Source organism: Catharus ustulatus, chromosome 5, assembly GCF_009819885.2.
Source record: "Catharus ustulatus isolate bCatUst1 chromosome 5, bCatUst1.pri.v2, whole genome shotgun sequence".
In the NCBI taxonomy this organism is placed as follows: Eukaryota; Metazoa; Chordata; class Aves; order Passeriformes; family Turdidae; genus Catharus; species Catharus ustulatus.
Window position 1 is genome coordinate 47831793 of NC_046225.1, and position 26020 is coordinate 47857812.

Consider the following 26020-nt stretch of genomic DNA (forward strand, 5'->3'; position numbering starts at 1 on the left):
ATTTTTTGCCTTGTTTAGGTCCAAAATATCCCCACAACAGTAAACAGATTTTCACAGACCACTAGAAGTAATTTGCTTTTAGCTAGTGGCAGGGCTGTAAGGTTTCATGCCCACGGGAAGATTTGAAAGAAATTTATGAGCAAATGGAAGTTGAAAAGCACCTAAATTATGGTTTTCACTTCTGTAAAATACATAATCTAAATGAACACACATTGCTACCAGAGGAAGCAGCAAACAACTTCTCTCTTTCTCTCTGCTCCCTGAAAGCAGAGATTATTTTTAGCCTTCTTAGAAGAAAAAACTGGGCATACAAACAGCGTATCTGATTGAAAAATAATCATGCAATCTTTCAAAAGGTAACTTTCCTACAGCATTTCATCTCAGCCAACCAACAGCACACAAACATATAGTACTTCAAACACTTCTACAACCAAAGTTGAAGCCCGTGATATGTCATGACCTTGAAATGCTAAGAGGCTGGCAAACACAAAAATAAAGGAATGTGTGATGACAAACCCTCTGTAAAAGTTTATTTAGGATTCCATCTGCACTCTCTACAGAGTAGAATGAATTAGAAAAAAACACAGAGTGAAAAGTTTTCTTTCTTTTTTACAAACATGCTTACAACTTGAATGATTAGAGATCAACAAACCATGGCTTACCAAGGAAGACCGAGAGTATTTGTTTGAGACGATGGACAAAGTGCATTTGGTTTAAGACAAGAAGTACCAGGCTGAAAATGAAGCCTGGGATGTTTATGTAAGCAATTCACAACATCAGGGGTTCCTCATCACTGAACTGAGAAGTTACAGGCTAGTTTCTAGCTCAGAGTGAAGGTGTAGCTTTAGCTGAATTTGATATTACAAACTACACAAACTACAGGTTTTGAAGCATCAGTCTAGAATTACAGGATGGAGACTACTAAGAAATGAGAAAAAAGTAAATAATTTTTGAACAGAACCGAAATGCAATATTTTCCACACAGAGATCTTTAAAGAAATGGTATGACTAGTTGTCACTTCTGAGCATGAAGAGGATGGATTAAAAGTGTTCATCTAAATGCCCCTGCTAATAGACGTAACTGACTGCTTTCTACTCAGTCCCCCTCCTTTCTCCAGTATGTACAGAACCAAGATATCTTCATTAGGCAGAAGGTATGGCTCCCTGCAACCAAAAAAACCCAAAAAACACAGGGAATAGCACAGTCAGAAGACACGAAAGAACTTCCTATAGAGAATCCAGACACAAACAAGGCTGCTCATGATCATGTTCTTCTTTCCATGGCCTTCTGCCCCATGGACATCTTGCACTGCACTTGCCTTTTGGGCATACTGCAGGTTTCCAACAGGTTTCCAACATAAGATATGGTAGAGTTTATCGGTGCTTCCATCTGAGTAGACTTAGGACCAAAATCAAGAGATTTTTCTCTCGTATGCAGGAGTCTGAACGAGGCTTGCTTGAATCAGGAAAAAATGCTTTTACAGATACAACACAAGTACTTTCTGCCAAAACAGGAAGGTGAAGCAGGTACACATCCACAGTCTGTCAATACTGTGTCATTCTTGGTCACAGAAACACAGAAAAATTTGGATTTAGTAGGTTCAGAAGAGCACAAGATCTCAACAGATGCCACCATTCTAGGTGTCACTATGCAGGATCAAGTTTCTTGGTCCTGTTCTCTCTTCACTCCCACCTTTAGAAGCAGAAAAGTATAATGGCATGTTTGTGGCAACCACATAAGCAACAGAGCACATGGCAGCATTTTACAGGTGATGTAAGATGTCATTAAACCAAGCCTGATGCAAAATGATGGTCCACCTCACAAACATACTTATTTCACTGCCAGGAACTTGTCAAAGTTAAGGTTGCCCATTTTTCACACAACTGAGACAAAAAAGATAATAAAGTGTTGCATGAGGCCACATAACTTTCCTGATGCTTTGGTAAGCATGCTCAGGAAAGTTGTCTGCTATCCTGAGGTGAAGGAGTCACTCATGTAATTGAAGGCAAAAACATCTCTATGATCATAGTTGTCTGGAATAATGACCATGACCTTCAGGAAAAAAATCATGGCAGGTAAAGTCAAGATTGTTTACTGCATACAGGTAAAATACAGGTCAGATTTCCATTAGTATAAGTCTCAGAGAAAAACAGAAAGTCAAGACAACTTATCCATGGTAGTTGCATGGCTATTTGGAGAACTCGGGAGCAGTCAAAGGAGCACTCTTTAAATTGTGTGGCCACTATGCCAGGTATCTTCCCTCAAGAAAATAACGTTTGCTGTGTTGTGCTTTGCTGTGCTGGTATCTCCCTGTCTTGGAGAACAGCCCTGCAGTAATCCTCAAAGGACTAGCAGGGTTCTCAGGGGGCTCTTTGAGACAGCCCCTGTTGGTCAAGGAATGTCATCTTAAGAAAGTGGAGGCTATTGGACTTCTTTTTCCATCAACAGAGCTATGTGGAGGAGAAGCAAAATAACCATTTTCCTCAGAAAGTAAATGGAATGCCAGGCATGGTAAACTGTGAGCTTGGGGGCAGCTGATGTAGACATACATCAGCAGAGAAGAAATCTGAAGAAAACACTGCACAAAGAAGAGTAATAAAGGATTGAGAAATGTGTCAGAGCAGAAGCACATTTTTTCCAGTCTGAGACATTTCTGATCAGTCACAAGGTAGATGAGAAGCTGAAGGCAAAGGAATCATCACTGTCTGCTGGCTTAGGCCTGGGAGCACAGTCTCAAAAGACCAAATCCTTTAGGCTGACTGCCTCGGTAAATTAAATGCTTGGGACCAAACTTTACATGACTCCATACTGATGGATAGCATAGAATTAAAAAGACATTTCTGCATATTTCTTGCTTCTTCACTGTATAACTGACTCATACAACAGAATCAGGTCACTTAGGTAGCATCTAGAAAGGGAGTTTGGATAAACTTCAACACAAAATGAAGGGGGATGTAAAGAGGAACTCATCCAGAATTTTGTGCTGCTGACAAAGGCCATTGCAAGCAAAGCAGACAATGAGGTTTCTTCCTACTGGACAGGGAAGAAGATTTCTTCTACCAGACTGTGTTCTCTCCCTGTACTTCAAATTCATTCCGTCCTCCAACATTTATTGCCCTATTATTGTGGGAGTGGAGATGGGGAGCGGGGGGAAGCAAAAATAATCCCTTCACTGATATTTACCTTTAACAAAAACATAATAAGAGGAGACAATACTCCCTTTGCTTCGGCATGTGTATCTGCCTATGTCTTTGACTGTTGCACTTTTGGTGTACCACTCTTTGTTATTGGAACTCCTTGCTTTTGTCGATGGGTCCGAGCTCTGGAAGTTCCAAGTCACAGGTCCCTCCTCATTGCACGTCAGCCTTAATTCCTCCCCTTTATTCACAACGACATCGGACAGTGCACCACCTGGGAAAAAAAAAGCACAAAACAGAATGTCTGTCAATAGAACACTCTCTTTTTTTTGCAGCAAAATTATTATTTTATAGCTGTATATGTGCAACTAATATTGTGGGACTTCTTTCTTTAAAATACTAAGCTGCAGTGGCACTGTGCAATTCTACAGACACTTTTCGTCTTTTAATACCTTTGACACAAATAGAGAATAACCAGTGCAGGTGGAAACTGGCCTCTAAAAAACCTTTTGAAACTAAAGTTTCAGATGCACCACTTTCTGCAATGTTTTGGCTTTTGAATGGGAACAGACTCAAGCTATTTAAAAATTAAATTCAAGAACATATGAGCCTGATCCTACATGGCAGCACTTTTAATCATTCTTTGTCATTTACTCAGTATGTTGCCAAGAACTAAAGTTTCCTTGCTCAACAGTTATCTTTTTATAACTGCTCTCTCATGTATTCAGATGCTCTAGTCATACTCTTGAATTAGAAGTGTCCAGTTAAATGAAGGTATCAGTATATGCTTTCCATACTTGCTTGTTTTTTTACCTGAAGTGCCAATTCAACATTTCTTACATTAAAAAAAAACCATGCAAAATATTCAAGTTTCCACCCTAATGCTACCAAATTAGTTTCACGGGGGCACCAACCTCCCAGACACCAAAGCTGCTCTAATTGACCATTTAGCTTCTTTGTCACAGAACACACCCAAACACAATGTTCTCACAAAATAATTTCTCTGTAAAACTAACAGCTCCAGTTCACAGTTCCCAACCACATCCCAACTGTCTACACAGAGAAAGGTGCACATTCAGGCTTCCTTGGCTCTACCGTTAGGGCAAGCCCATCAGGGGATTGCTGAGTTAGCATACCCATGATTTGAAAGTCATAGTGAGCCTGCAAAAATGGAGTTCAGAGTCAAAAATCCAGAGAAATATTCACTGTTTCAGACCTACTTGAACATCAGAAGAACATATGCAAATATTGAGGTGATCTTGCAGTAACAACCTTACCCCTTTCAGAGTGGGTGTTCAGTGGTTCGAGTAATCCTTAGCTTACAGTAACTGTGCTCTTTGCTCATGTCACACAGTTGTACAAGACTGTACAACACCCGTGTGTAGTAGTAGAGTCATGACAGAGAAAATACTACTTGTATGCAAAAACACACTCTGCAGCTCCATTCAGAGGCTGAATTTCCCTACCCACACAGATAACAACAGACGTTCAGGAAAAACAACCGGATAATTACTTGGGATGAGGTTATACACTCCAGACTTAATTCACTCATCTCACAGCTTTAGTCATTCTTAAGGTATATAATGGATTAAGACCAGGTCAGGTAACTGCTCCTCTTCCTGACAAATCCACCACAGAGTAGGAAGCCAAGGATGGTCAGACCACCTGCAGAGACTAATTACTTTGTTTGTTTGTAGTCTAAAAGGAGCCCTCCCCTTGGAATTATAATTTGCCAGTGTTAAACTCAACTGGCACTCATTCTTCCAGTGTCACCAAGCAATTTTCCAGATGAGGTCCACTAATCCTGCATACATGCTTCCATGACAGAAATGCATAACCAACCATCCTAGAAATAAAAATTGCCAGAAAAAGGCAGAAAAAAAACCTGTTAATTTCAAATCTGCTACCTCAAAGTGCAGTGTCTGAGTTGTGGTACAATAGCTCAAACAAGAAGAATGAACGTCCAAGGTCTCAGAAGAACAAGTCCCAGTCAGCAGTGCCATGGTAAAGAGGAAAGTTGGAAAAATTATCTGCCGTGGGCAAAGACGTGTCTGACAGAAGACCTCTAATTTTCAAACCCTTCAGATCAGAGGCAGGAACTCTTGGCATGTGAGAAGACAGAGGGCAAAGACCTCTGAAAAGGGCTCCAGAACAACCATGCAGGTCCTTCATGGGCACCTCTGTGGAACACTTCTCTGCTGCTTCCCACAAGACCACAGGGCACTTCAAATGACAAAATTACTTGAGGTGCATAAAACAGCGAAAGTGTGGTGTGGTATAGCTGTGCTGGCACTAGCTTAACAGACGAGTCAGGGAGGATTGAGAAAGCAGAAGATGTGGAAAACATTCACTGGCATCACTCCATGTCTGCAGCCAGCAAGGTCCCAGAGAGCCTGCCATGAGCAAACCCCAGCGTGTGCCCTCACCACAGGGCCACAGGACAGCCCTCCTTCCCCAGCACAAGGTGCTGCCATGGCCTGGCCTCAGCTCCCCAGCCCTGGCGCGATGCAGGCAGCAGGGATGGATGAGCACACCAGCCTGCTGGCCCGAGCTGTGCTCCCCCTCTTTCGGCAGCAGCCTCAGCTGCAGCCAGAGCTGCTTCGTTCCCCGTGTCCAGAGCTACATGGAGAACACACTCATTTACTTGGCCCTGAGGAAATGCCAAGCCAGCCTGGCTTGCTGAACTGCTCCCTCCACTTCCCTCCTGGCTAGTTACCAATAATGACACACAGGTAAGCACAGGCTCCAAACTGCCCAGACAAAACCTGCACAGTCCTGGGGACAGACACCAGGCTTCTCCTCCTTCCCAAACCCACCTTAGCACCCAACCTAGGGCACAGGGCTGTGGGAAGGTCAAGTGTAGGGTATCATCAACAGATTTGCAGAGGAAAAGGGACACCTTAGAGGTAGCAGTGTAAAGATTAATGTCATAATTGACCTGCTACCTGAGGAAGGATTGGTCAAACCATACATATCACTGTGTTGTGTGTAAATGCTGACAGGTTCTGCAGTAACAAACCCTTCCCCTTATGAAGCTCAATAGTCCTACAGATACCCCATGTCCCTCTGATGCACAGCATAGCTTTGTACAGCTGGACTGGACGTGAATAGCCACGCCTGAGACGGGGGCAACACTTCTCAAAACCCAGCACCACCTGCATGCAAAAACTCACTCCGCAGCTCCATTCAGAGGCTGAATTTCCCTACCCACACAGATAACAACAGACGTTCAGGAAAAACAACCGGATAATTACTTGGGATGAGGTTATACACTCCAGACTTAATTCACTCATCTCACAGCTTTAGTCATTCTTAAGGTATATAATGGATTAAGACCAGGTCAGGTAACTGCTCCTCTTCCTGACAAATCCACCACAGAGTAGGAAGCCAAGGATGGTCAGACCACCTGCAGAGACTCATTACTTTGTGGTCTGGGTTTTGGAGGAAGCCTTGTTCTGTCCCCATCTCCCTCCAGTGAAGATTTACATGTGCTAAACCAAATAGACAAGTCCACCAGTGCCTGTTTTTCCAGCATCACCAGAAATTTTCCATGAGTTCCACTAATCCACTACATAAACTCACATGACTGTACAGATTAAAAAAAAAAAAAAAAAAAAGAACACCAGAAAGATTAGAAAAACCTAATTTCATATTTTCATGGAATGTTTATGACTCTTACCTACTCTTTCCCCTAGCTCTCCTCTTATCCGTTCCTGTTAGGAGTTCAAGTTTTTGTAACACTTACTAGCAGAACTATCTAGCAAGTTATTGGAAAGTTTTTAAAGGCAGTAAACAACACAGCAGAGCCTGACCTGTCCAGAGGCACAAGAAATACATTATGCAGTAGAGCTGGGAAAAAAAAATAAGGAAACTAGCGCAATGTGGTGAAGCATCACTCATTTCAAGATTATTTTGCTATGGTTCCTTTTACATCGTCTATGAATTCTCAGCAAAACAATTTAGAAAATTATTTTTTATCTTGCCTTCTGAAAATGTCTCTTCAAAAAAACTATGACAGTGCAGGGACAACCGGTTGTAAACACAATGACTATTAGATCTGCTTCGTATTATGCACCAAAATATCATCTGTCTTTAAAAAGAGAATTAAGATGGTGTTTAGAAAAATGAGAATGACTTTGTATCTTCTTTCTGGAGCAATAATTAAGTGACAGAAATCCGAGAGTTTAACTAACAACTCGTAATCTGGTGCACTAATCCCCACAGCATGTGTCCATCTGCTCTCTCCTCATCCTTTCTCAGACTCATGTCTGAGACTGCTCCATTTGCATGGCACCCGAGTGATGGGGCTCTTTCCAGGCCCCCTGTCGCTCTTGGGGACTCCAGCAACATCAGCCATGTAATCACAGCCATGACACAAGACTCATAATTCAGGAATCAGTTGTGTTGGCAGTATACATGCTGGAGATAGCAAGGGATGTCCAAGTGTCAAGCCCCACGGGATACAGTGTCTGCTGTCTCCTCCCAGAACTCTGTGTTCAGCCCAGGCAGGATCATGGCTTTCCCAGCCACTAGCCGGACTGTAAACTCTCTGAACAATGGGACACAGGAACCACTGCTGTGTCCCCACTGAAGTTTTCCAGGTGTGGGTGTGCACCCTTACTTGTTACCTACCCCACACCTGGGCATGACACCCTCTCTGCACCTCTTTACACCTTTGAAAAGGAGGTGGAGTACTACTTGAATATTCAGCTGAGTGTCCCCATCTCAGCAAGGCCCACTCCACCACACGAACAACTCAGGACAAGGAGAAGAGAGCAAATCTGTCTTCTGCCCACATGGGTCCTGTGGTCTCCAGTGGGGCAGATGATCCCACTGCTGATCACAGATTGTGGATCCCACTGTGACACATTCAGCATTCCTCACACACTGCATAGCCAGAGTATCACACTGGGATTCTGGATGACCCTCTAGAGTTGTCCTCAAGTTGTCCTCAACAACAAGAGGGTGTAGTTATAACATGTTAACAAAAATACACTGATAATGGCAAATATGTCACATTATTTTAAAAAACTAAAACTAATAAGCTCAGAGTTGGACAGTCCAAGTTATACTGGATGTGCTAAATTAGAGTCCTACAGCTGAAGAGCTTCACTTCCACAACCCTAACTTCTCCATGTAATATAACAAACTTGAGTTAAAAACTACAATGCTGGGATCACTTGAGAACAAGGCTGTGTAACTGGGAAAAAAAATTAAAATTAAGGGAGAGGGAGGAAAGAGGAGGAGTACAGTAGTTGTGAATTCTACATGCAGAAGGAACATCTGGAAAACCAGGATGGAGGAATTAGAAAATCAAACAGCTGTAGATAATACTGATAGGAAATGCAGGTCAAATTGCAGGGATATGATTAAGGACAGCAGAATGTTCCTGTAACAATTAAGGGATGTGCAAACAACAAAAGCTCTGGCTAAGGAGTGAACCATTCTGGGAAAAAAATACAGTTAATGCTGGAGATTTTCAGTCTCAGCACAACACTGCTGTAGCATGGAAGAGCACATCAGGTGCAAGTCCACATCAAGCTCACAAGCACATCCAGCTGCCAAGCAAACACAGGATGTGGGACTGCCATGGAACAAGATGAAGAGTCAAACACTGTGAATTTTATTCCCAGCTCTGCCACAGACTTCCTGCACAACCTTAGGCCAACAGGTTAGTCCCTCTCTGGCCGCTTCCTCTTTCAACTCTTATCTAAACATTAAAAGGAACAAGAAGTTTGTGGCAGCTCTATAGCACAACAGATTGCTTCCAAAGACAAATAAAACAAAAAACCTTGTGTCTTATCCCACGCTCTTCCACTTTCAAGTTGTGTCAAACATCTCCCAGGGCAGTGGCAGAGTGTGGTTTCACAGCACAGTCACAACCTGCTCACATCCAGTACCAGCCTCTGCCAGGACTGGCAGCGCCCTGCCAACAGGTTCACTGCTGCTCAGCAGGGGCAAATCCCTCACCCTGCCTCCCCAAGGGCTGGGACACACTGAAAGGGCATGGCAGGCTCTTCTGAGCTTCTGCCCTTGCAGCTGCCCAACCCCTTCAGAGTCATCATCATTTAAGCTGTACAAACACTGCACAACAAAAATAGCGACCTGACCATGACCTGATCCTGACCATGATTTCTAAAGCAGTTAACGTTTTTCTATCATAAATGCACAGAGAAGCTCAACTTCAAGTGACAGAATGTCCACAACTTTTGTGTAAGATTGTGGGGATTGGATACAATTGGAGAGACTCTTTTTTTCAGTGCCTATGTATTCTGGGCACTGGCTTCATTTCAAGGACTATCACACAGACCTCACTCACCGTGGTTTTTCATCTACAACAACATAAGAGAGCAGAAATAAGAGATATGCTTTATCAGTTAAAGTAGGGGCACTGCTGTAGATGCCATGGTCCAGGGATATCAGCAAGACATGGCTTGCAGGGAAGTAATATCCTCTTTCAGCATACCCAGCACTGCTGGAAAAAAGGAACATTTTGGAACATGTTTTCAGACACACAAATCCCCTGCAGGTCTGAAAGAAGAGCAGAAGCAAAACCATTGCTTTTACACAAGTGCAGAGGTCCTAGCCAGAAGCCTGCTCAATCCTCTCTAGAGTGTTTACACACAGGTCTAATTGAGGAATATCACCTTTCCAACTCTGTCTCTTATTTTTTAAAGCCACTATGACAGTTGACACATGCTATGATGGACAAAAATGTAAGATTCCTTCAATTACATTTTCTTTGTCCTGCCATTTCATGCCCCAAGGAAGAATATAAAGTGTCAAACTTGCATGTTAATTGCACTGAAACAACTTGAATTTACTCTGATGAATAAAATCAGATTTTTAAAAGGAGAGATGCTATCATATGCTTACTTGTTTTGTTCCACTTCACTAAACAGACACTCTCCCTTATGCTAGATGAAAAGTTTAGCAATGGCAAATGTTGGTTTTAAATTATTTGATCTGAAAACTACATGAGATTCCATTTCAGGCTGTGGGGGAGAAGGTGGCTAGCAAAATAAACCATCCGCATCGACACCCACACTAGCGTCTTCCTCAAAGACATAGACCAAAAAATACCCAAGACATGATTGTCCCTACAAGTGTCATGGACTCTCAGCATATCTGAATGACACAAATCCTTGCTGGCCCCTCTCCTCTGCCCCAGTATCTTTTCAGAGACTGAAAAATTATCTGTCACTGGACACATACTTAAGTCTAGGCTGATTACAGTCCCCTGCAGAACGAAGCGGTTTGTGTCTAACCCATCTCCCGAGGTCGGTGCTATCTGCTGACCAACAGACTCAATGCCGTGTTTTCCAAAAAGAGAAAACAAAGAGTTTGCGACCTTGTGCTCACTCTGAAGTTTTGGATTCTTGGAAGCTATATATTACTAAGCAGAAGACCAGTGTAGGGAATTAATGGGGGCTTTGACTTTTACCCAGCTGCATGAGGGCAATCCCTGTCTCCTCCCCCAGCCCGCTTGGCCCCTCACCCCAAAAGGGAAGGGGCAGAGGAAGGGCACTGTGGAGAGCGGGAGGGCAGGAGCTCACCAACACAGCCCTCAAAGGCACAGCCAAGCTGACTCCATCTGCAAACAGCATCAAGGAGAAAGGAAGATCTCCCACACAAAGAGCAAGTGTGGAACCAGCCAGCTGATTCCCACTCATGGCAAACCCAAGAGAGGAAGTGGCAGGAGGTTGGAACAAAGGTTGTCTTTATCATCTGTGGAGGCAGGGGGAACTACAGAGGCTGTGAGGCACCCCCCTTTTCAGTGCAGTCCCATGGTAACCCTTCAGCTCCACAGTCTGGGGTTGCCCCTACATGGACCTGCCTCACAACACACCTCATGTCCCGGCAGGGCACTTCACAGAACAAGGAAGGGACACTTGGTGCTTACCACTGCAGAGAAAAGAGCTCAGGAGACTGAAGGGACACCCAGCTACACCTGGAGAGAGGTCATGCACCCCTCAGAACAAGATGTGGTGAATCAGGAAGAGCCAGTATCAGACACAGGTAGCAAGAAGACAAATTCAGCCAGCTTTATAGACCCTGTACATCCCACTGTCCAAGATAAACATTCACAGATTCTTCAGGCAGGATAACCATGAGCACCTGGGACAACCCCGGGCTTGTGGGATCCTCCTGCAGCGGGTCTTGTCACACCCATTAGTGAATGTAGCTAACAGCACTTTGCTTCAGTACTTCAGAGGAGGCTTAGTAGAGCAGATTCTGCACATGACCTCCACAACCGTGCGAGAGCTGCCCTACACACACAAGCGCAACACTCCCTCCAGGCCAGGAGCTGGGGGAAGCAATGCACTTTCCAGAGACACAGACACACCTTCCTCTTCCCCACTGGCTTTACTTCCCCTGCTGGGGTGAGGAAAATCCAGCCATGCAAACAGGCTATTGCTCCTGCCTGCTGAGCAGCTTGCCCTTTCTGACAGGCATCCCTCTCTGCAAATAGAGCCATTTGTCAAAGGCAGACATGTAGCTGAATATAATTCTAGTTTAGCACACATACTAATTGGCTACAGCAGGATCAAACACCATGTTTCCTTCCAAGGCTGAGTATGGTACCTCCCTGAATCCTCCTTTTTTGAGAAGTCACAGCTTTGGGGCTTTTTCCTGTTGTTTCAGGGTTTGTTTTTTTGAAGGAGCACCATGTGCACTACAGTAGCCCAGTCACTTATCTTGAAGCACTAGGTGTGACAGCCTACACGAGGTGATTCATTCATTCCATTATATTACATTGATGCACGATGTCTCTTACACCTAAATCTCCTATACTTCCACCATGGAAGGAATCTACAGGCAATGTATTAATGAATAAAACCAAACCCAGTGCATGACTGACCTGCCAGGTTGTTGTGTTTTGTTTTTATTTTTAACTAGAATAGCCTGTGCTTACAACTACCTGGTAATTCTTACTCAAAGAGAAATGCAGAGTACAGCTAAATATGTACGTATGTACACACACAAGTAGATTTGCAAAAAAAGAGCAACTGTATGCCACAGCATTTGTCAGTATGGAGATTTATACATTTAGACTGATCCTTACTCTTACTGAATTACTGCCTTCTTCCCTGTAATTTCCAAAATTACTTATTAACCAGCTGTCCCCACAGTTAGTTTTGTCAACTGTAAGACACATAAATAAACAAATTATGAAGTAAGTATGGAGAATGATTCGAAGGAATGAAAAAGCACACTAATGCATAGTGTATTCATATTCAGCTGTCATGCATTCCATCTATTCCTTTAATGGCTCTTTCTTCTCACTTCTCTTTGCTGACATTTACATTAAAAGGTGCAGTGTCTTTCAACTTCCATTTTGAACGAATGTTCCTTGTAATGAGCAACAGAGGCTTGAAAGCATATTTTCTGAAATGCAGTGAAAAGGTAATTTTAATGAAGAGAAATGAGAAAACTGGAGAACAGTAAATCGTTTTGCAATCTGAATTAATGCCTATTTGGAAAGGGCTCAACTGAGGAAGGAGATGTAAGACTTTTGGCAATGCGAATTCTAATTATTTCAAGTCTTGGCAGTAATTTTATCAAATAGTCGCAATTTCATTAAAAGGTGCACTGGTAATCATCTACATAAGGCCTCCAGAGGGGAAAATATACCAATAATTGCATAATTATGTTATCACTGCTTGTATGATGGACCACATTAAATACCACAAAGAGGAACACTGCTTTTGACTTTCTCTAGATATTTAGTTCAGTACATTTTCCTAGAAGATTATAGCAATAAACAAGACTTTCAGATTAACATGTTCACCACATTTTGCAGAAAAGATACAGCTATCTTTTATATCCATAATATTTTGCACTCTCTTTTCCTTCACAGAAAGAACTAACAGATTAATGAGAAAAATTCTGGGTTTAGTAATAAGATATTTATATAGTTGTGTTACCAAAATACAAGTCATTGCATCATGTCATGCAGGCACATGGCACAGGATCCATTTAAGAGGCAGGTTTTAGGATATTTCCACATTTTTCCACATCCATCTATTCAGAGATTTTTAATAAGCCTCCAAGATGTTAGATTTCCTTTGTCTGAATAACATTTCAACTTTGCTCTTAAGATGTTGGCAAAAATTCTTGCAAAAGCGTTGTTTTAAATACATCATCAAATCTAGTAAGTCGTTTTTTTAGTGAGGCATCCAGTCTATTAGGTAAATATCCTTGCATATGCCTCCTCAAACTATGACTAGGGCAGTTTCTGGGGGAGTCGTTGGCACATTTTTCAGAACACACTCAGGTGAAAAATGTCACCTCAGACAATCACACCAACACCCAGCAACATCTGTCACTGATGTTGTCTTAGACAGAAGTGCTTTGAATACAGAGACCTGGACATATTTCTGACAATTCAGCTTCATTTCCTCAGTCTTCTGCCAATGAGATAAATAACTCGGCTGTTGAACTTCATCTCCAGTATCACAGAAGTCTGACTTGCAGGTTTTATTTTTAAATTTTACTTTATTTTCTAGTCTACTTATATGCCTTATCAGAAATTGCACATATATACGTAGCTGTTTGCTGAAAAGCAGTCCTCCTTCCTGCTCCAGGAGAGATACACAGAGGACAACTTAATGTGAGTGCCTGCTTAAACAGGGAATCCCATTTCAGCATCACTTCTGACTATATCTAGCTTATAGGAGGAGAGCAGAAACACAGGTCTTACTTCTGCTCCTTCCATTTGACCTCTTTTATTGTGCTGCATACCTCAAATCCTAGGTATGATAACATTAACTCTACTGCAAAGTCAGCAATTTTACGTATAATACCTGGAAGTCAGACATGCTATGGAATAGGAAACTTTTTTATAGCTTGTGTTAAAATGAACACTACTGGGAGGAAGCTTTTATTTTGTGGAAGATAACATGATTTCTTTTCAAAGTACACAAGTTATGCTCATCCAGGCATAGAAAGCACTTCCATGACATAGACAATAGCAAACCAGCATCAAAAATGCAGAGGAGAATCAGCCAGCTACTGAGCAGCAGAAAATGAACGCCTCAGGATCAGGTCCTAGCATAGATTTGTATATAAGGCATACTAACAGAACCATTTCAGGTAAAAATATTCTATTAAGCTGCATATTTAATTTAACATTACATGAAAAGTAAAACCACAGCTTTTTTATAATGCACATTTTCCTTTTAAAAGGTAAAAATATTCAAAAGTGATTTTGAAAATGCAACAATGTAAATTTAAACTTACAGCTCCTCTAATCATTAAAAAAATAAAAGCAAAAATTTATTCAAGCTGTACATTTGCTGTCAACATTTTGAAGATAACTACTGGATTCATCAAAGTCAGTCCCTGAGCACCTTTAGGCAGGTTGTGCTGCAGCAATAAACCAGCCTTTGGCATCTGGAGTTTTCTAGCAGGTGCAGAGAAAATATTTTCTTTATTTCAACTCATTCAGTATAACTCAATTAAGCAATTAGTCCGTTCAAAGAAGAGCTACTGATCTGGAGCCGAAGAAAAACATGAATGTTTCTTTCCATTGCTATTCCAAGAATAAGGAGAGAATGACATGGACTAATGCTAAAATTTTTGCAGCATAGTGATTAGAAGCCACCAGTTTTGACTACAGATAGGCCTTTCAGGCATCAATTCTTTATTTCAAAACATTTCTCAATGAGTTTTTTCTTCTGAATTGGCTGGCTTCTATGTGGTGCTATTTTTTATCTAACGGAAGAACATTTCAGAATTCTTGTTTCCTTCATTATAATCGATGCAAATCATCAGTAAAAATCAATTATCTTAATACAAGAAGTGTCAACATTTTCTATTTTCATAGTAAAACACACATGAAGAATCAGGATCAGTGTATATATAACAAGCTACATAATTGCTTAAATACAGGCACAGTGATTAATCAAAGTAAGTATAACATTAACTGCAAAGGCTATATTTAATTAAAACTCTATCTCAATGGTAATAAAAGAGGTTAAACCTTTCTTTGCAAAATGATTAAGTACAAATGCAAAACAGTTAAAATGAGGCTTACTGTTGGCCGATTTAAATCGTGATTAAAATCAGATTTACAATGCTTTGAAATCAAACTGAAGCACATAGTACAGGAGGAGGTAACCATTTTATTGAACCTGCACTTCTCATCTGCAGTCAGATGTCAATTTTACACATCCTATCTGGAGGAAATGCAAACAAGTCTGAGAGGGTTGAGAAGAGCACGAGGAGGAGTTACAGAAGACACTCCAAAAGAAAATGTTGGACAAGTTTTATCATAGATAAGAGAAGCTGAAGGGTTTCTATTGTCCATGTGTAAAATATTATTATAAAAAGAATGGTGATGTAGTAGTATAGTAGTTCATTATACCCAAAAGACCAGGAGAATAAAAGGATGGAATTAAGCAAACAGCAAGGGAGATTAGGTATCAGAAGAAGCTTTTGACCTTTAATAACTATTTACAGGAAAAAACAGGTGGTAAGACTCCGAAGCACAAATCTGCCTTAGAGCAGGTTAGAACAAAAGTCTGTGTGAGGAGATCTGCTCCATCTGACTACATGGAAGAGCTGGGGATAGACCAGATCTCTGCAGGTCTCCTCCAGCCTTAGAGTTCTATGGGAGCTTCCTAAAATTTGCTGTGTCCCTTAGAAACCCAGCTGCAGGAAGAGGATGAATGCATGAAAAAGTCAGATTTCATTCAGCAAAGAATGACGTTTCCTTCAGTCCTGAGGCCTGAAGACAAAAACTTCAACATGTGACAACCAGTGCAGCCATTAACTCCTGAACAAAAAACAGATTAAGTAAGAGCCAAGTGCAAGTTTTAAATCTCATGATACCTGTCAGCAGGAATCTAGTTAGTTCTGAATGGCCTAGGTATGTGAACACCCAAAACATTTCTATTACACAGCTCACTGGGATTTTCCACCCCTTCAAAGCATGCAAGCTCTGAATGACAGGTTATAACCAACAAGCTTGGTTTCTTTTTCCTGTGTGGCTTTTGCACAATGCCTTTCTGTAAAACAAATCCACTCCAGCCTTCTCTTCTCCAGACTGAACAATCCCAGCTCCCTCAGCCTGTCTTCACAGGAGACTTGCTCCAGTCCTCTGGTCCCTCCTGAGGAGCATGTCAGCCAGCAGGAGCAGGGGAGCACTGCCCAGCTTAACACAACGACTGATAGGAAAAGACAGGAGATGTAGGACTAACCTGGCATTTGCCATGCTTCTAAAGAACCTGTAAGAGATGCAGCTCTCTGATTTTCACACTTGCCTGCTACAGTTTTCATCTCTTCTTAACTTAAATCAGCCCGTGCATCCTCTTTATCACTTAGATTTACAACTGCCAGTGCCTAGCTGACCAGAGAATTCTCTGTATCAGATATCTGACTGTGTTATGTGATGACGGATTCAACTGCCAAGATGACATTTAAAACTACAGACATTTAATGCAGTCAGCCACCCCAGTGACAAAAAACCCTGTAGCTCCTAATGCTACCCAGTGATGCTTCATTTTAGTTCAATTTCCAGAAATTATCCCTATGGAGCAGCCCAGAAGCTGCATAGCATGGTAGAAACATTAGAAACTTTTCTGTTATTTAAATGCCTCTTTGCTGTTAAAGTCAAGAGTCTTACGTGCTGTAAAAAAAAGAAAAAAATTGCAACATGAAAAATATCATTAAAAATCCATTAAATCTGAAAACCTGTGTTTTCAGAATAAATCAATATAATCCCCAAGAGGAAATCCACTGAGAGAATAACATTTACTGAGCTTTCTAATTGGTATCCCCTAGAAAACAGGAGTCACATTCTCCCCTCAAACACAGATGTTTACACTCTCCTTATGCTTTTATCACTAACGGCAGCAATCTTGGCCAGTGGACAAACAACACACTTCAGTTGTCATCAGGCTTGGCAGCCAGCCAAAAAAATTACGTTCATTTATGACTGCAGGATTCATTGTCAAACAGGGTCCTACTGGGGAAAAAATACTTCAAGTTTCCCAAAAATCACTGAAAAAACCAAGCACTATACTACAGAATGCAGTAATATAGAAGAATATTAGTAATTTTAAAATTCATTTTATGTCAAGGTCTCCTAATTTCTGTGTGCATTCTCTTCAGATTTTTACAAATAAATGACCAAAAGGTGCAACACACTTTCCTTTGACACCGCAGCATCAGCTCTTCACTCCAGTCTAAAGTTACAATGAACTCTGTACAGCTGAGAAGCCCCAACCAGGGAAGCTGAGTTTCTAAGGGACAGAAACATCTGCAAATTGTTTCTTGTGCACGGGAACAGTCAGAAAGGCGTTCAGAAATTTTAAAAAGGTAAAGTTTTGCGTTTAAAGTGAGAGGGTACTTACAGTAAATGCAATGCATTAGGATATCAGACCTCATTTCCTCTAGCCATTCTCTGAACAGCTGAAAGAGACTTAAGGAAATGAGTCAAAATCCTGGAAGATGTTTGTACTAGATGAAAAAGAAAACAACATCTGTAAAATTATGTGTCACATCCATAGAGCAAGACAATGTGCAACACTTGATCTCTGCAATGGCATTCATCGTGGTGGACAGAAAAAAAAGCTGAAAAGTGGCTTAACCTTGAGCAATTACTGCCTCTCTTCTACAAGACTGATATGAGATTATATCAGTCATTGTGTATTGTAGATAAACATATATGTTGTTGAAACTCTTTGATGCTGTGTGGTTCTTGTTTTATCCAGAATCTGTTGCTCCTTACCTTCAGATTCCATCAGACTGTTTACTGTTCAGACAAGAAAGCAGTTTTCATTCAAACTACAAATGCCTAGTATTTGGTATTTAGTTTTGCACCTCCACATATGCCTTAAAAACCATTCTAATAGCTTGCAGTAACAACAAATTATAGTTCAGACAGAAATCCAAATACTGTAGAGATACCATTAGTCTCTCAGAAGAAACCAGAGAGTGAAAAGGACCAGCTTCACTAGGAGAGCCTCCTACTGACTGGAGTATGACTCAGATGTGTCTCCCTAGACCTGTCCTAGCTCATGTTTACATGTGCTAAAGACATATCCCTTCCAATTCCACCTGTATCCTGGTGAGCATGTCCTTTCTGGAGGCGACTCAGGATCCTTTGCTTAATTCAGGCACCTGCAAAGAAGCATTACTGTTTGGACAATCACTGGGAGAGCTGAAGAGAGATGGAAAACCCACAGAGAGCCAATACAATCCAACAGTAATACAGCTGCAGTCATCTGTTGACAAGAGGCTCTCTCTGGCAAAATAAGCACATGGAAATGCCTTCAGTCTCTATGAATGGCATTTAAACAGGATGTAAATGGGAGTCTCACTTCTTGCCAAATTTGTCACATTCTTTATTATAAAGCCTGAACAGAAACCACTTACACACTTGCAGGGAGAGGGTTCCCAGTGGCAGCGCGAGGAAAAAGAGCTGAATATTGAGCAATCTTTGACATTTCCATTCTGCTTCTGGCAGTGGCCTTAGGCCACATTTCTGCACAGGAGACTCTGCACTGCCACGGGGGAGGGAGGAAAGGGGAAGGAGAGAGCAGAGATGGAAATGGGAGTAGGGAGGGCAGGATACTGAGATGGCTTGAGGGGGGTCAAGGCAGTGACTGAATGACAGCAATCAGAATCCTCATCAAATTCAATCTTCCTCCTTTCAAGCTTCCTCCCTCATGGCTGACAGGTAGCAGGGAATCATGAAAACAGACATTCTTCCCTCTCGGCACAGGGAGAGTCTCCCATTACTCTGTAGCTGATTAGGGGGGGAAAAAAGGGTTTGCATTGATGGATGGATGCTGAAAGGATCCATGTCCAGTCTTCCATGACCACAGGAGGGAAATGCAAGAGACTCTGGCAGAGTACTGGCTGATGGGGGACAAAGTGAGCCTTGAGGGAGAACAGGAGAAGCAGAGAGAAAAGGTCATTCCAGAATATTGCATCAAATTGAGGACAAGGCAAGTCCCAAATGGAAGGAAGTATGGAAGCATGTTAGTTTGCAAGAAAAACAAAAAGTAGGAAGGGACTATGGACAGAAAAGATGAATGGTTCACCCTTTGAGAAGCTACATTAAGCTGTTTTCTACATCCTCCTTCCCTGGATGCAACCAAAGGAAGAAGCTCTTGACAGCAGCCAAAAAAAGATACTTATTATAAATCTGTATACTGATAAACAGGATAGGTCTCAACAAGGACTGTGGAAGATCATCCCAGCCAAGTGTATACACTGAGGCAAAACCAAAAGTAGCACAGCGTCAAACCAGCTCTGGAGCAACGCAATCCACAACAGCACGTCAGCTCTGTCCTGCCTGTCACTTGGGATGTTCCTGTGCCGCTGCCAGGACTTGAACCACCACGCTGATACCTCCCCCAGCACCACAAAACTAGCCCAGAATACTCCCACATCTGTGTGATACACAGATGATGCACACACACACCCAAGGACGGCTGTCTTTTGCAGCAGCAAGTTATTTCTTACAACATGGTGTGTTTTTTGTTCACACAAGTTTTTGTCTGATGTGTCCCTGAAGTCTCCCACAAGTAAGTGTAAAAACCAAGAAGGTGAAGAAGGTTCATAAGAAAGGTTCCCTCCTTGCTTCTCCAGTACTCTGGAAACTGCACCTCTGTCTTCCAGGACATGCTGCCAGTGTGACCTGTTTCCCAAGCTTTCCTTAAGGACAGTCTAACTATATGATGAAAGATTACCTAAAAGTGCAGGCAAGAAATACATGAAGTAAAGAAAGTTGGCAGCTATTAATCATTTCAACATTTTAAAAATTTCTTTCTAGGAATAACTCATTGGTAGGAGACTTTTCCAGTCCTGCGGCCACAGCATTTTGCAGCCTTATGTGAGTATATCTAAATAGGAAAGCCCAAATTGCCAGATACCACACTTACTCAGACAACAAATAAATAAAAGGCAGCAAACACAAAAAGTTACCCAAACCATAAAACGCATCCTAAAGTGTTTTACAATGAAGAAGTGTAAATTGCCACTGTTGTTGGTTTCTGGTGTTTTAGTGGTGTTTGCTCCCACGGGCAGATCCCCGTCCGTGTCACTCAGGGTGCTCTGCCGGGCTCCGCTCTGGTGGTGGCAGCAGACGTTAAGCACCTATCGCTGTGCATCGCTTCCCTGGATCCTTGGCTCGTTCTCAGATAAGCAGCGACAGAACCTTTCACGTTATCTTCTTTCAGACTTCAGTGCCCAGGGCCAAATTGTTCCCCAGGTCTCGCAGCGACCTCCTTCCAGCACCTTCTGCTGGACACCGCCAAACGCCTCCTAAGCCTACAAACCGTGCAAGGAGATGCACGGCGGCTCTGAAAGCCATGTGCGAAGTTGCCCAGCTCTGCAGCCAGATGCAGTATTTAAAACCATTAGACCTCTGCTCCAGGGCTGTGAGGTCAAGCACATTCCTTTTTAGAAAGGAGTGAAATGGAACCTACAACACACCTAAGTTTTAGCACCAGGTAACCCCCCCGAAGTACTGAAAAGGACACACCGCCCTCCTCTTCACCGCGAAGGTCCGTCAGTGCGGGAGCAGAGCAGCCCTGATGCCCCGTCCCGCGGCGAGCCCCGCACCCGGGGCACCGGCCCGAGCGGGCACCGAGCCCAGCGAGGGCACCGAGCCCGCCCGCCCGCCCGGGGCGGCTGCACCCGCTGCACAGCGCTGCACACCTGACACCGGCGGTCGTTCCTGCCCATTGTTCAACGAGCACTTAAGCGCGGGGACATTTTGTACCGATCCCCGCAGAGTTTATTGTCAAAACAGCCCGGCCGGGGAGGTGGAGGGGGGTGGCGGGGTTCCCTGACGGCCCCTCTCCCCAGCCCCGGATAGCCGCGCACGGCAAACAAAGGACTTTATTTCCCCGCCGGGGCGTCCCGCAAGGGCAGCGCGGGGCGATGCCGGGCGCACCGCGGGCTGCCGCCCGACTCCTGGCGCGGCGCTGCCCCGTGGAAGGAGCCGCTAGCGCCGAAGTTTTCCCCGCCGCCGCCCGTGCCGACCCCGGCCCCGCGGGGCTCCGCGTCCGCCCGCGCCCGCGGCTCCCACCTGCGGGGAAGAGGCTCAGCAGCAGTAGCACGGTGTGCGCCAGGACCCGGGCGAGGATCGCGCCCTCCATCCCGGCGCGGCCGCCGCTCGCAGCGCCCGGCGCGGAGATGCCCGAGCCCCCGCGGGAGCGAGCGGAGTAGAGCCGGCCCCGCCCCGCGCCCGCGCCGCGCCCCCGCCCCGCCGCCGCGGGGATGGGCGCAGGTGAGGAGCTCCCCCGCCCCCCGGGAACGGCGGCGCTCCGCGGTGGGCTCGCCACAGGGCCCCCGAACAGAGCGATTGAAGGAAAAAGGACAGAGCCTGGGGGCTGAACGCGCGCACAGTGCTGTCGTGGAGGAGAGCTCGCCCTCCTCACGGGCAGCGTTCTGCCGTGCCCAGCCCCCGAGGGATGGGGGCTGCGGGAGCCCGAGTGCAGCGTGGAGCGAAGAAAGGTGGGGAGGGGGCGGCCGGGCTGGGCACGGGAGCTGCACACGGAGAGAGCATCCCTTAAAGGGCAGGTACAAAGCCATTTGCCTAGCTTTGAAATCCTCGCTGATCGCTCCTGGAGGTGTTACAGCAGGTTCTGGAGGCGCCAAAGGTGTTGCCTCCGCCCTGGCTCGCCCTGCTGCGATCGATTGAGCCCGCTGTGGGCCACCACCTACTAAGGGCCAGAGCCCCTCGAGTGAGGCTTAAAAGTGTGTGCTGTGGCACAAAGCGAAAACTTGAAAGAAGTGGTTGGTTTTGTATGGAAAAGAGAAAACCGACAGGGAGCTTAAACATAGAAATTATCCTTAAGAAAAGGATTGTGAGCGATTGTTTTTCATGTCCCTCAAGGGCAAGATCAAAAGTTGTCCATTTTGTTCTCAGGGGGGAAAAAAACGCTTAAATGTAAGGAAGGCAAAGAGCAAGGAGGATTTTAGACTACAAACGCGAGAAGGGGTTGTGGAACCCCACAGAGGGAGTGTTTTAAGCACCGATGAGACCACTGACAAGAATCTGGGAGCACTCACTTCTGTAGCTGCAGAACGGGAGTGGAGCTGCTCTGCAGGCAGAAATAACACAAACTACACAAATGTCTAGCATTAACACCGCTTTGGCAGTATCACACACTGCTGAGGTGAAGGAAAGATATGCAGGTGACCCAGACAAAGGAGTCTTGCATGCATTCACCAGTCATGCTCTCTGCCCAAGGTATCCACAGGCAGCACCTGAACAGGCAAGTGGGCAAAGGACACAGACTGTCAGCACACCTGTAACAACACTTCTGGATGTACAGAAAGATGTAGAGGACATATGGCAAAACTTTCACCCCTAGAAAAAGCATAAATGTAGACTTCTTGAAATGTGTCAGTAGAGATCAGAAAAATTACTGAAAGTGAAATATTGCTTTTTTTTTCCTTCATCTTCCTTTCTTTTTCACTCCTGTCAGATTTTTCCCCAAGGTTAATAACGCTGTCCCACATGGTCCAGCATGAGATGAAAGTCTTGTCTTATATGTTTAAAATGGCTCTCTCCATTTCTTTACTCTCTTTCATCTCTGACAGCCAGTATCTTTTGATAGGTGAATCCTCCCTCTGCTGCAAAATGGAATACATTTTTGTTAGCACACCAACAATATCAAAATCAAATAACGTTTTAAAATCATATTTCTTACTAGGTGCTAGCCTCATCAAATTAATCCTAGGGAGGAAAAAAAGAACTGAAATATTTAATTTGTTGATGTCCCCCATTTTCCAGGTGTCTCTGAATTTTGTTTCTGTAGGAGAAAAAAGGTGAGCTGGAATTTTTTGTGTAAACACTTGGAGCGTTTAATTCCTTAAAGATGGAAAGGCAGGACACAGTATAGTATAAGAGGTTTTCACTAAAGCATTATCAAGGAGCATGTGATGTTGTTATTGTGGCAGGTTTTTCCCTGTTCCCCTTGATTAGTGCTCTTTCAGTTGGTGGCCTGCCTTAGGTCCTGCACATCCCTGATCACATGAAGCCAAGCTCCGCGTGGCTCTGCATCATATGCCTCATTTTCACGAGCATTAGCTCAATGTTAGATCTCAAAATCAAAGTGACAAGAGTATTCTCCACGTGCTTTGATGACTATAAATAGCAACAGTAAGTGGGAAACAAAGGTGAATTGCTTTTAACCTTTCCCCTTCATTTATTTTTAATAATTATAAACGCAGTTGCCCTTTCCAGTGTATTGCACTGAATGCTGTAAGTTCTCTTGTCTATATCCTGTTTGCATTATAGAAGCAAAAGAAAGTTTCTTAAGCAGTGGAGGTGTCTCTTAGGTCTTTTTCCTACCTTTGTCTGAAATATGTGAGCATAAACCAGAAAGGTTCTTCTTTGGCTTTGCAGCCAGCCTCATGTGTTCCTCTCTTCATTTGTCACTGTGGTGCTGTGGCAGTACATTAGAACAGGTAATGCCATCTCTCCTCATCATCTGCTGGAGACAACTTGCAGTAGGTTGACATTTGGGGGGGTGTGGAATGAAGAGAGAGTCGAGAGATATACAGACTTTGGACACGATACAGATTTGGAGATAAGAATGTTAAGCTTGGAAAAATATGTGAAATTATATTTGTTAAGTTCACTTCAGCTTGAAAGCCTTAAAGTGATTTAAAATTTGTGGACGAGCTCCTTTGAAAAGTCAATTCAAAAGATTGCTTTTAGACATCCATGGGACTGCTTGCTGAAGTAAACATTGAATAGATCAATAATATTGGTAAGATTAAGCTAATGTCATCAAAAAAACTGGAGCTTTAATGAAGGACTTGCCATTTTTGTATCTGAATAGAAATGCATTTGGAAATTAGCGAGTTTGATGGTTTCAACCAATTTATTTGTCAGAGCTATGAAAACTTTTTTTTCAACATAAATAATCTTAGAATCTTTTTTATCTGTGACAAAATGTATCTATTGAGAAGAGAGGAAAATACTCTTCTGATACAGCCAATCAATGCTGGCTAGAATCCTCCCTGATAACCCATGATAACAACTTTTTCTGTAAGGTTGTACTTTCCTTTTTCTAAATTGCAGATTGACTGACTTTAGGCAGGAGCATGGCTCTTTCACATGAACTGGCAGCCCCAGCAAGCCAGACAGCTCCAGAATTAAATCCTGATTCCTGAGGGCTTTGAGAAATTATGAGAGCTTGGAACACATATTGATTTACTGATGTTGCTGTAAAAGCTGTCTAATCACGGGCATAAAAGTTTGTTAGCTTTTTAAAAGTAAAAAGTGGTTAAATTTCTGCCTTTTACATTCATCTAAAGCAGCATTTCTGAAGAGTGGCTGTTAGGAATGTCATATGACCGCTGTGCAAAAATATATACTCAGCACTCTGCTATATCTTGATCCTAATCAACAAAACTGTAGCTGTAAATTTTTTCAGCCTCTTCTTTTATTAATTAAAAAAAAAAAAAAGGGAGGGGGGAAAGAAGTATGAAGTCTGCTGGTCTAAAGTGTTGGTACAGGAAAGTATAATCCAGCTGGACCTGTTTTCTAGAAACCTTGAGATTTTGGGACATCCCATTGCAGTTTTTTATTAGTCTCTAGTCTTCTGCTCTTCATGCTGACCTGTTAGAGTGGGTAAGTGGAGAAAACTGGAAGCATTTGATAGGCATGTGTCTTCAGACTTCATCTGTAGATGGCAGGATTATAATGTCTTCATGCAGTTTAACTGATGAATCTGCTATTTTTAGAGGGATGACACTAAAATAAATTCAGATAAAGTGGACACCTTTATCTCATTTCCCCTGGAATATGAATCTTCAAACTGAATCTATTCAGTATTACTAAAGTGAGAGGTGTCTTATTCCCTTTTAATCCAATTGAGAAGAATACTCACTAAATCCCATTGTTCCTGTGATCTTAAACCAGCATTGCCATCCTAGTTAATTAAAGATTTTTCCAGCACTGAATGTCAAGAGCCTAGACACAGTCATCATTGAAGCTTGGTTTTGAAGACATCTTGTATTATCACATGCATAGCACACTTTTGTAAAAACTGTTTTATCAGTCTAAGCTTAAGTGGAAAATAAAGGCGCTAATCTGCTTGATAGCATTTTTGTTAGTTTATAGCCCGCAATCTTGCTAAGAAAAGAGATTTGTCTCTTTATGAAGTGGCAAGCGTAGTTCATGCCTTTATCGCTTGCAGCTTTATTTGCACAGGCCACTGCTGAGAATTGACTCCATGCAGCAACCTAAGTCTTTTCAAGTGTTATTTTGTCTTACTTAATTTTGTTGCTGGGTTATTGTTGGGGTTTCTTTCCTGAGTTGAGCATATCACAATAATTGTGGAGAAACATCTGATGTGGCTTCCTCAAATGCATTCTCCTTTCCCAGCTTGCTGCCCTATCCATTCTTCCTTGGCCTTCACATATACAGCAGCTTTGGGCTGCTGACCCAGAGAGCCTTGTCCTTGCCCTCTCTACCAGACCCCCACAGGATATTAATGCCTCAGTTGATGAAACCATATCCAGGCTCTGAATCTTGTGACAAGAACTAGCTTTGCTTTGCCGTTTATAAAGAGTCTTTCTGTGTTTTCTTACAGTGCTTTGTCATATCTGCAATCTAAACAAATGGCTAGAGAGAGGCTTGTCAGGCGTTTTTCTCAGAGGTGATTAAAGCCACATGAGATCCAGTTGACTCCTTTGACATATTTGCTAAATTGCACTATTTTACTTATAAATTTGGGGGTCAAATAAGAAGGAAACTAGAGCAAAAGCAAAGGAACTGCCTTGATTGAGATAATGTATGTCAAAGGCATGATGTGGTGAAGAAGGTGTTTCTCTGGCCTGTGTCCCTTAAGTAGATGAACTAAAAAAGCTTGGATGTTTTCATCATGTCTTGTCACCTTGC

The 26020-nt window shown here is 43.0% G+C and overlaps 1 protein-coding gene across 1 annotated transcript in view; it reads right to left on the reverse strand.

Moving 5' to 3' along the window:
* Positions 1-21297, reverse strand: part of KIT (KIT proto-oncogene, receptor tyrosine kinase) — a 55272-nt gene extending 33975 nt beyond the window's left edge. Inside the window, exons 1-2 of the mRNA XM_033060819.1 lie at positions 21188-21297; positions 3185-3412 (exon numbers count right to left, since the gene is read on the reverse strand). Coding sequence (XP_032916710.1) covers positions 3185-3412; positions 21188-21257 — 298 coding nt within the window. The 5' untranslated portion in view covers positions 21258-21297. The remainder of the gene's footprint in view (positions 1-3184; positions 3413-21187) is intronic.
* Between the last annotated feature and the right edge of the window lie 4723 nt (positions 21298-26020).